Raw genomic sequence first — 11590 nt, forward strand, 5'->3', positions numbered from 1 at the left:
CCTAGGGCTGCGCAGCCGCACTCGCGGCTATGCGGACTGCGCAGCCGCGGCCAGATCAAGTGGCCATTTTAGGAGAGGCAGGAGAGCCCGACCCGGGCCGTGGGGTCGGGAGCCGGCCCGAGGGGCTAATGAGCGGGGGGACCCGGCGGATCGGCACAGAGGGAATTAACTTTTTTTGGTCATTTGGCCTCGTAAGTCCTTTAAGCAAAGGTTGGACATTGCCTACAACTAGTGCTGCCAGGCCCCCGACCTCCCTTTTGTTACGTGTTCCTGGGGCCCCTACACAATAGCAGCACTGGTATCTCACCTGTACCTGCGGCCAGCACGATGTTCTGTCTGTTCTTTCTTTTGGTCTTCCCGCTGCCTGCCTCTTGTGACCGGCGCATGTCATTATGCTTACACATAACATGAGCCGGTCACATGAGGCAGACAGCGGGAAGAAGACGGTAGCAGCGTGAGCGGCAGCAGGGTGAGCAGTCATTTGGCTCACCTTGAGCCAAAGTGGCCAGCCGGTAAAACTCAGTGTACGCATATCCCTTTGTTGTTTTGTTGATTAAAGGACAGCTGTAGCAAGAAGGATATGGAGGCTGCCATATTTATTTCCTTTTAAGCAATACCAGTTGCCTGGCTCTCCTGCTGAACCTCTGCCTCTAATACTTCTAGCTATAGACACTGAACAAGCATGCAGCAGATTGGGTGTTTCTGACATACTTGTCAAATCTGGCAAGATTAACTGCATGCTTGTTTCTGGTGTGATTCAGATGCTACTGCAGCTAAATAGATCAGCAGGGCTGCCTGGCAACTGGTATTGTTTAAAAGGAAATAAATATGGCCATATTCTTCTTACTTCAGTTGTCCTTTTTTTATGAAGAAAAACTTTTTTTTAACTTGAGAGGAGTCAGGTTTGTTCTCCTCATCAGCCTACAGCTGTGCCACTGTTGTGGCACACAAATGTGAGTATACCTATTAACGTTGTCTTCTTAGCTCTTGGTTTCCTCACACATTCTTTTCCCCCTTTTTTACTTAGAAATTGTAATGATTAGAACCAAGTAGTTCTGTCACTAAATCTAAAACAGGACTGGTCTGCTATGTTGCATTCCTGAGAAACCAATATTTTGACATTCTCAGCTTTGAAACATGATATGGACCTGCTAATTGAAACGTTTATAATCAGAACTTCAAGGTAAATTAATGTGGATCAACTATGTATTCAGAACACCACCCCTACCATAGTAAAGTCATGACTGCTATGATGTTTTGGAATTAGCTGCTACATGAAGAGGTCAGTATTATTAGGTTACCTTTTACTCTGCTGTAAACAGGTTTGCTTTGAGTGTGTATTCTTGTGTGTGGGCAATAAAAGCTTGTAGTAATCATCTGAAGCTTCAGCATATCCAGCATTTACATCTTTATGGCATTTGAGTGAACTCAGGTGTTTAGAATGAACAGAGGCCACTGATTTCTGAGTCTCAATCTAAAGGGAAATTCTAGACTATTGTCTGGTGTGTCTATGGTTAGGAAGACCTCTGTCAGTTATCCCTGCAAGAAGTGACAACAAAACCTTGCTGTAGCCCATTAGACTGTTAGTGACAAGCCAGAACAAAAAACTAGAGAAATCTAGAGTCTACACCAGAACTGAAGCCAAGCAGACCTTTAGAACATTCACAGGACTTCACTAGAAATGAAGCTAATCAAATCTGTAAAACATTCATAGGGTACACTATACTTTAGCTAAAGCGATCTATATAGCATTTAGCCTTTGTAGTAGCCAATGAGAAATGTTGAACATTGTAGCTCGTTCTCCTAGAATTATGCTACTCTGGATCAATCATCACAACCATTACAAGACAGCAATATACTGGAGCTAGTTAAATCTCTTAATATTCATGGTTCTATGCTGTGGTCAATCGGATCTTCAGTACATTAATATGCTTGATTTACTTAGGCCCCATGTTGGGGTCACAGATGTTTAGAGATCATAGAAAAACATAAGTGATCCTGCTTATATTAGTTCAAAATCATCTGCTATTACATAAAAAGGGCCTGTAACCATTTCCTGGGACATTTAAGACCATACAAAAAGGATGCTGAATGGTTGGTATATCAAAAAAGTAATGATCTGAAACGACCCAGGTGAAAGTTGCAAGCCCTTGCTGCCTAATAGCATTTTTTGGGGGTATTGAAATATAGGCCAGTTCTTAAGTCTTTTGTGATCTCTAACGATCTTCAGTTTGGAAATTATTCTCAAAGGCCTAATGTGACTGCATCACATTTTAGCCAGTCATTTTTTTTTTATAACACTCAAGGGGCCGAATCGCATGTACAGTAGCTAATCAGCTTACTACAATTCTAATGACTCATATAAGTTTGCCTTATATTGTTTGTTTAGGATGCTCTTCGAGCAAAGAGAAACCAGGAGGCCATCGAGAGATCCTGGCGTCAGAAAGAAAAGGAGGAGGCATTGAAGCAAGCAGAGATGAATGCCATGTTAAGGAAGGCACGGTTGGACCAGGTGGAGCAGAAGGAGCACTTCCTGGCTGTGCAGGCTCAGCGGGACCGGGCAGAATTTCAGCGTGTATTAAAGTATGAAATCTGCTGCAAATAGGGATTCAGCTGTATATATTAATCTGAAGGGTCCTATAATTTTTGTTGATCATTCAACCAGGGTTCAGCATAGTCTAGCAGAGAAGGAAATCAAAGAGCTGGAGGAGAAAACCAGCCAGCTAAGGAAACATGCCAGTGAGCTAAGGCATCAAGTGCGTGAGCATGAGCAGAAGCAAGTATTAGACCGCATTTCCTACTTCGAGGAGGGCAAGAGACTGGATGAGGAAGCCCGCCAGCGCAGGGCACGTCTGGATGAACTAAAACAAAAGAAGTTGGAGGAACTGAAGTAAGAGGGCACAGAGTTGCTTTTCATTATTATTTTATTTATTTTTTTATCCTGGCAAAAAAATTGTTTAGACATAAAAGTTGTTTTGGTGGGAGACTCCTGTACTCTTTTTAGAACCATGGAGATGAATAGTGCTGAAAACCTGGAGAAAGGTTAAATAAGATTTATTTTTCTTCTTTTTTGTAAAGTTGTTTATGTAATCAAACTCTACTAATCGTCCTCTGTAAGGAACTCTCCCAGGAAGAGAAAAAAGGGGATTGTGCTGTCACTTTGTGGTCAATATTTCTAGGTTTGTAGGGGTTAGGAATTCCAAATTTCACCCTCCTCACCTAGGAGAATGGAGATCGATGGTATAGAGGTGCCAATTAGAATAAAAACATCTAAAATCCATTTAAAAATGAAGATAGTGGTGAACTTACCGCCAACATTCAATACACCACGTGTAATTTCAAACAGAATTTCTTTATTTGTGAAAATGTCACAACAATAACTCCACATACAAAGCTTTTTGCGGGTCTTACCGCTTCCTCAGGCAATGTTGTGGAGCAACTGTTTGTCCAGTAAAAAATCCTGGTGCCTCCGTGAATTCCTGTACTCCTCTTGGTTAGGAGTACAGGATCCATCAAGAATTTTGGTATTTTTTCGGATGCTTAACTCAAACGTTCTTCTTAGCTACTCTTTACTGCCTGTTCAGTAAGCCAGCACTAATTCAGTAGGAGACCTTTGGCAAGTCTCCCTTACACTGCTACTGCCAATAGAGCGCGCCCTAGTGGCTGCTGCTCTGCTCTGGCGCTTTGAGTCCGCAAGGAGAAAAGCGCAATATAAATGTTATTTGTCTTGTCTTGTCTAATAGTAGTGACACCCCAATAAACCCCCTGCATCTTGCAGTTGGAGTTACAGACATCTAAAGAAGGTTGTCCCTTCTAGGTATCTCTGTTGGCAAAGAGCAATGTGGTGTCTTTGGTACTATGAATCTGTGAAGATTTGAATCTTAACCCTACAAACACCCCCCCCCCCCCCCCCACACACACACGCACACACCACCAAAAAAAGGGTAGGACATATATTGGTCCTGAAGGAGGTCCAGCTGGGAGTTTGAGATCTCCCCAAAAATGTGTTCACCACGTGGTTGTGATATTTATCTTACCACCATACAGAGGCTTAATTGATGCAAGGGGAAAACAGTAATAATGATGTCCGGTGTAAAATCTGAGGTATGTTGTTCATGTGAAGTTAGAACTATAATGGTAGAAGGACTATTCCAAAAATCAGTTTATTTTTCCTTGTCTGCTGTTAATTTTCTCCCACTTTTGATACCATTGAGTCTCTGTCACGGACGGTTGCAGGGCCGCAGGCGCGTCCTGTAACCGCCCGTGAAGAAAAAGCGATCGCACTCGATTCCCTGCATCGATTGCGCTTCAAATCGATACAATCTGGGTTGAGTGTGTAGGGGGAGCTGAAGTCCTTTTCTTAGCAGAGAGAGCACCATCCTAAAGGCTGGATGGCTCTTTTGATATGCTAATGAGCCTGAGCCTAATCTGCCCCGGAGAGTCCCTGACTTCAAGCTGTGCTGATGGCCCATCCATCAGGTATAAGGTGACAAGCACCATGGCAGAAACAATCTAGTTGGGCTAAAAGCCAGACCCACTGGCTCATTCCCAGCAGGGGAGGCGACACCTCGCTGGCTGCTCCAAACTTCAAAGAGCCTTTGCCTGGGAATAACCTGAGTCTCATAGCATATCCATAACTTCCCAGATCTGTCATATTTCTGGGGTTCCTGAGATGGCAGCTTCGCCAAACGTGGGGGAAGTGTAGCATGAGCCCCGGTGCTGGTTCTGAGGAAGTTTCAGAACATTCTGAGTTAAGGACTGCCAGTTAGGCAGTTTGAAAATGCCCTGATGATACCACAGGGGTCCCACCCCTCATGTCTGGTATCAGGGCGCTGGGTAAATCGAGACAGACCTGAAAATGTTAATAAATCTGCCCTGACCTGTACGGTTCGGTGAGATAGAGCCCATATATGGGTAGATATGATTTCTAGCCCCCAGGATAAGGGGAGGGCTCATCTCATCTTCTAAGGGGGTGTATGGCTCCCCGCCCTCACTCCCTCCTACTGAAGCAGGGGCATAAGAATGGCAGAGGACCCAAACTCAGTGTCCTCCACACTGAAACATCTTGAACTCATCAGATGCCAGCTTGAGGATATGCTGGCATCCACCTGGTCTGAACTCTGAACTCAAATTGAAACCCAGAACTCTGTTTTCCCACAAAAAGGACATCTTTCCAGGAACTAAGTATTTTTCTCCCTTCTTTTATTTTTTATACTGGCTATTACTGTCTTAATAATTGTGATTTTAATAATTGTCTGTATATATTAATTATTTATATTGCGTGAATAAACGACTTTCTCCAAGTCATTCACTGTCCGCTACCCTGCTTATCAGCACACACACAGAACTGATCCCGGGTCTCTGAAGATACGCTACTGTTTGTTTGTTGTTGGCTAGACAGAATACCGTGTGTTTAACCGTTTTATTCGCAGGACTAGTCAGTCAGTCAGTGGGCTCCACGGTCCCATGGTAACCGCGGTGGTGGCAGTTTACTCTGAACCAGTAGGTGACGTTGTAATTACCCGTGTCTCACAGGCTCCCTTCTGAGTTGTCTGCGGCTAATTCTTAACGGTTCCTGCGCATTGACTGCGACCAGAGTTCGCACGATCTGTGCGCTGGCACCGTTTAGAAGGCTAAGTGCGTTCAGCCACTAGGGCTCCTGTGACAGTGTTAGGCAGCGGTTGGGACCTGTGTTGTGCTGAAAGTATCTACGATAGCGCTAGCGCTATCAAGAAAGGAACTAATTCGTTGGTGTAGCTGGAAGGCAATATATTTTTTTATATATACAGAGAGACTGTGTAGCCAGTACCCCTCCCCAAAAGTTTTATTTTATTTGGCGTGGAAATGTCCGGGAACTACAAGAAAATGTGCCTGGCAGACCTGCAAAATCTTTGCCAAGAGAGAGGCATTGATGTCGGCCGCAAGAAACAAGGGGACCTGGTAACGGAATTGTTTCAATGGGATACCCAGCAACTGCAGGAGCTGGATGTGTCTGCTGAGGTAGACGCTGACCCATCTGACTCAAGGCTAGGGGAACCAGAGACTGAGACTCCTGACCGTACAGAGGTTGTGCATCCTGAGGGCCCTGCATCAACAGTTACGCAGGAGAATGTCAGTGTGGACCCCAACCCCAAAGTTTCTGAAAATACTTGCCCGGAACTGGCCAGTACTGGACTGTCCAGGGGTGCTGACCCGGTAATGCAGCAGGCATTACAAAAGCTGATGGAGACTGACCTGGACAAGTACATGCAGTACATGGAAGCCCGCGAGGAGCGGGAACGCCAATCTGCAGAACGCAAGGCTGCTGCTGCTGCTGCAGAACGCCACGCGGAGAGGGATGCCGCAGAGGCGCGGGAGAGACGACAGCATGAGCTCAACATGGCAAAGGTTCAACAGGCCAGCCGGAGTTCACCGCCCAGCCTCCCTGCTGAAGGAGCTTCACCACCCGTAAGTGCAAAATTTAAATTTGCTAATATTGAGAAAGACACAGACATTGACTTGTTTTTGCGGTCTTTTGAAAAAGCATGCCGTCAGTATCGTCTGTCCCAAGACCAGTGGGCCAGACATCTGACACCTTTGCTGCGCTACAAAGCGCTTGATGCCTTCGCAGAATTGCCTGCGGAGAAGGATAATGATTATGCTGCTATAAAAGACGCTATCATTACTAAGTACCAGCTGACGCCAGAAGCCTATCGGAAAAAGTTCAGGGCCTGGCAGAAAAAGCCTTCTGATTCGTACCGAGATGTGGCCAGCAGCTTGCTCACCACACTCCGCCAGTGGACACTAGGCCTCACCAAAGGGTCTTATGATGTCCTGGAGGACTTGATAGTCCTGGAACAATTTCTGAACATTTGCCCTGCTGATGTACGACAGTTTGTGTTAGAACGCAGGCCGGCTTCAGCCACTGTCGCTGCAGACCTTGCTGAGACTTTTGCAACTACCCGGGTGGCTGATACCCGCAGAACTGTCCCATCCAGCTGGAGAGGAGGTCAGCCCAATACCTCGGCAGACCCTCCTGCCCCTGTGAGCCGTCCGCCACAGAGGCCACCCAGCGCAGCTGCTGCACCCAGGCCTGCAGCGCCTGGAGGGGTCACCTGTCACTACTGCCGCCAGCCCGGACACATGAAATTCGACTGTCCGGAGCGGAGACAGACACCACCAGCACCTGGATCATCTGCATCACCTGCACCTCACCCACAGCAGAGGCAACCCGCCAGCGAACCACAGCCTGGATCATCAGATTTTGTCCTGTTTGCACGCGGACAGGAAATCCGCGACCGAACCGACCAGCAGCAACTTGTTAGAGTGAACGGCAAAGTTGTCACCGGATTTCGAGACACCGGAGCTGACATCACGTTAGTTCACTCACATCTTGTGCCAAAGGAGAGCATCAGCTCCAGCCGATCCCTTGCCCTTACTGGAGTAGAGGGCACCCTTTTTCACATAGCCCACGCGACAGTGAAGCTGGATTGGGGAGTGGGAGGAATCCAAGAAAGGGTTGTTGGGGTTATGAAGGATCTCCCAGTCCCTGTGTTGCTGGGGACTGATTTGGGCAAGCTTGTGTCCTACTATGAACCTGCCACGACCGCCTTGTCGCTCACGGAAGGAGACGGACTCTCCACCCACCACCAGGTACTTTATACACTTGGGGGAGCACCAGGGGGAGGTGGGTTGAATGTGCCCAGTTCAAGGGTACCAGGTTCAATAGTGCCTGCTTCAAAGGCACCTGAGTTTGATGTACAGACTGTCTGTTGTGATGATGCTGTAACTGTACCTGAGTTTACTGTACAACCTGTCTGTAATGAAAAAATGTCTATACCTGTCAATGTCATTACTGCATGCAATGATGATTTGAGTAATGTCCGTCTGTGCCATTCTGACAGTGTACCTGTGCTAGCAGTACCGCGCAGCTGCACTGCTCAGAACCCGAGCTCAGAACAGGTGGAGGGGGTTCCGGCCTCCTCCCCCTCCTCTGACCGCAGGGATGAGACCTTTCAGCCGCTGGCCTCGTGTGACATGAGCCAGTTGGCTGAAACTGACAGCGCCGTATTCTCAGCCGCACTACAACGTGACCCAAGCCTGGAGGTGCTCAGGCAGCAAGCCGCTGAGCCCCTCGCAGACGGGGCCGCTTTCAAGGTGTACTGGGAAGGTGGGAGACTGTACAGTGAGTCTGTACAGCCCCCTACAGGTAGATCCCACGCGAATACCAAATGGCTTGTGGTCCCGAGTGCGTTCAGGGGACATGTGCTGAAATCCGCACATGGTAATCCTCTGACAGGGCACTCAGGGGTCCGCAAGACACTTGCCGGTATTCGGAAACAGTTTTATTGGCCCCGGATGAACAGGGATGTAGCAAACTACTGCAGAGCATGTGCCGTCTGTCAGGAGCTGGGAAGGTCCAGGGATCCCCGCGGGGTTCCCTTAGGTCCACAGCCACTTAGCAGGGGAACCCTGCGTGGGCTGGCTGTTGACCTAACCAACCCACTGCCCGTTGTCAGCAGTCCCGGCAGACACCACGTCCGACTGCAGTGGCGCAAACGCCCTGTCCAGAATGGTCCATGTCGGGTCAACCCTGAGGGTAGCAGACCGCGCCCGGTCCAGGGGAACCGAGCCACAGGCTCCAATAGGTTTTCCCGCCGCACCGGCAACCCGAGACCCGTCAGCCAGGTTGGCCGACACGCAGCGGGCAGCCGATCCCAGAACGCCAACGGGGAACTAGATCAGATCTCGCAGGTTAGCGGCAACGACACACATCTTGCTGATGAATGTCTATCTGCCTTCTCCCCAGGGAGGGCTGTCACGGACGGTTGCGGGGCCGCAGGCGCGTCCTGTAACCGCCCGTGAAGAAAAAGCGATCGCACTCGATTCCCTGCATCGATTGCGCTTCAAATCGATACAATCTGGGTTGAGTGTGTAGGGGGAGCTGAAGTCCTTTTCTTAGCAGAGAGAGCACCATCCTAAAGGCTGGATGGCTCTTTTGATATGCTAATGAGCCTGAGCCTAATCTGCCCCGGAGAGTCCCTGGCTTCAAGCTGTGCTGATGGCCCATCCATCAGGTATAAGGTGACAAGCACCATGGCAGAAGCAATCTAGTTGGGCTAAAAGCCAGACCCACTGGCTCATTCCCAGCAGGGGAGGCGACACCTCGCTGGCTGCTCCAAACTTCAAAGAGCCTTTGCCTGGGAATAACCTGAGTCTCATAGCATATCCATAACTTCCCAGATCTGTCATATTTCTGGGGTTCCTGAGATGGCAGCTTCGCCAAACGTGGGGGAAGTGTAGCATGAGCCCCGGTGCTGGTTCTGAGGAAGTTTCAGAACATTCTGCGGTAAGGACTGCCAGTTAGGCAGTTTGAAAATGCTCTGATGATACCACAGGGGTCCCACCCCTCATGTCTGGTATCAGGGCGCTGGGTAAATCGAGACAGACCTGAAAATGTTAATAAATCTGCCCTGACCTGTACGGTTCGGTGAGATAGAGCCTATATATGGGTAGATATGATTTCTAGCCCCCAGGATAAGGGGAGGGCTCATCTCATCTTCTAAGGGGGTGTATGGCTCCCCGCCCTCACTCCCTCCTACTGAAGCGGTTGCATAAGAATGGCAGAGGACCCAAACTCAGTGTCCTCCACACTGAAACATCTTGAACTCATCAGATGCCAGCTTGAGGATATGCTGGCATCCACCTGGTCTGAACTCTGAACTCAAATTGAAACCCAGAACTCTGTTTTCCCACAAAAAGGACATCTTTCCAGGAACTAAGTATTTTTCTCCCTTCTTTTATTTTTTATACTGGCTATTACTGTCTTAATAATTGTGATTTTAATAATTGTCTGTATATATTAATTATTTATATTGCGTGAATAAACGACTTTCTCCAAGTCATTCACTGTCCGCTACCCTGCTTATCAGCACACACACAGAACTGATCCCGGGTCTCTGAAGATACGCTACTGTTTGTTTGTTGTTGGCTAGACAGAATACCGTGTGTTTAACCGTTTTATTCGCAGGACTAGTCAGTCAGTCAGTGGGCTCCACGGTCCCATGGTAACCGCGGTGGTGGCAGTTTACTCTGAACCAGTAGGTGACGTTGTAATTACCCGTGTCTCACAGGCTCCCTTCTGAGTTGTCTGCGGCTAATTCTTAACGGTTCCTGCGCATTGACTGCGACCAGAGTTCGCACGATCTGTGCGCTGGCACCGTTTAGAAGGCTAAGTGCGGTCAGCCACTAGGGCTCCTGTGACAGTCTCTTTACAATTATCTATCGCATCTTTCAGTTTCTCTTCACCACTTTATTAAAACTATGCTTCGACTGTCCTCACTTTTCCAGCATCGTAAATTAATGTTATAAATCAACGTGAATGTGGTCAAAATTTATTGAAAATTTTAGAACTGGAGAAAAGTGGCGTAAATTCTGATTTTGACTTATCTTCGTAAATTAGCCATTAACATCTTTTTGTCTTCCACTTTTCATACGTAAGGTTCTTCTCACTGCAATCATCCACTTTGCTTCTGTTTAATCTCTGAGTTGTGTTTTTTGTTCTCTTGCAGAATGGCTGGCCTACCAGACAAATATTGTTCCATGGTGGCCCGGAAAGCGGATGTCCCAATGACCATTGTCCTCTAAGAAGACTGGAAATATAACATGAGCTATAGTGCATTCTGGGGCACATTTATCAAAACCAGTGCAAGCACAACAGTGCAAAACTGGTTAAAAAAAATGTAATGGATACTCCGATCTACCAGTCAGAATTTGTTATCTGGGTATCTTTTCTAATCTCCACTACTTTTTGCAACTATTGCACTAGTTGTTAATGTGCATCCCCCTTCCCATTTTCTCTGTCCTTCTAGAGTCAGACTGTGATATTTTTGTTGTTGACAATTATATTGCTTTACCTTTACTCAGTTGTGCAAAGTCTGTACTTGGTTTGTGGATAAATTGCTGACAAGTTTACCATCACTGCTTTTTGGTCTCTTTGTATCTAAAGGCAAATGATATTAGTCATGTGCACCTAATTTTTATAATGATAATGATCTAAATGTGCTTTACTGAGATCTATATTTGCAATCTAAAATTCTAATCATATACTTGGTGTTGTACTGCATTAAAGAGGAGCTGTTAGGTATAGGGTCTCAGAGAAAATAAACACATATATCAGTAGCTAAAGATTGGCTGTACTTACATTACATATGCATTTCACTGTCCACGTTTGGATTTCACAGATTTTGTATATAGTATATGCAGAGATAGATGCTCCTGACAGCTCATGGCAGGCTCCATGTTTGTGAAGCCAAATGTGTCGTCATGTCCTGCCTGCTTCTGATCACAGATAAGCTCGTTCTTGAACAACACGGTGTGCAGTGAATATTAATGAGCCATGTGGCTAGGAACAATAGCTGACTCCTGCAGTGTAGTCTGCCCGAGATTTATCAGTGCTTCGCAGCGCTGGACTGATTAGAAGCTCCTGTACCGTCTCATTAGCAGCCGAGGGGAGGGCCCCAGAATGCTTTGCAGTTTAGCTGCGGCTTGCGTCTTTATGGGTCTATAACAGACTTTAAGATAAGCACACATCAAAGGTAACTGAAATGTT

The 11590-nt window shown here is 47.1% G+C and overlaps 1 protein-coding gene across 1 annotated transcript in view; it reads left to right on the plus strand.

Moving 5' to 3' along the window:
- The window catches only part of CFAP45 (cilia and flagella associated protein 45), a 31007-nt gene extending 20048 nt beyond the window's left edge, over positions 1-10959 (plus strand). The window contains exons 10-12 of the mRNA XM_068251710.1: positions 2390-2583; positions 2666-2890; positions 10551-10959. Coding sequence (XP_068107811.1) covers positions 2390-2583; positions 2666-2890; positions 10551-10626 — 495 coding nt within the window. The 3' untranslated portion in view covers positions 10627-10959. The remainder of the gene's footprint in view (positions 1-2389; positions 2584-2665; positions 2891-10550) is intronic.
- The last annotated feature ends 631 nt before the right edge of the window (positions 10960-11590 follow it).

Source organism: Hyperolius riggenbachi, chromosome 9, assembly GCF_040937935.1.
Source record: "Hyperolius riggenbachi isolate aHypRig1 chromosome 9, aHypRig1.pri, whole genome shotgun sequence".
Classification (NCBI taxonomy): domain Eukaryota; kingdom Metazoa; phylum Chordata; class Amphibia; order Anura; family Hyperoliidae; genus Hyperolius; species Hyperolius riggenbachi.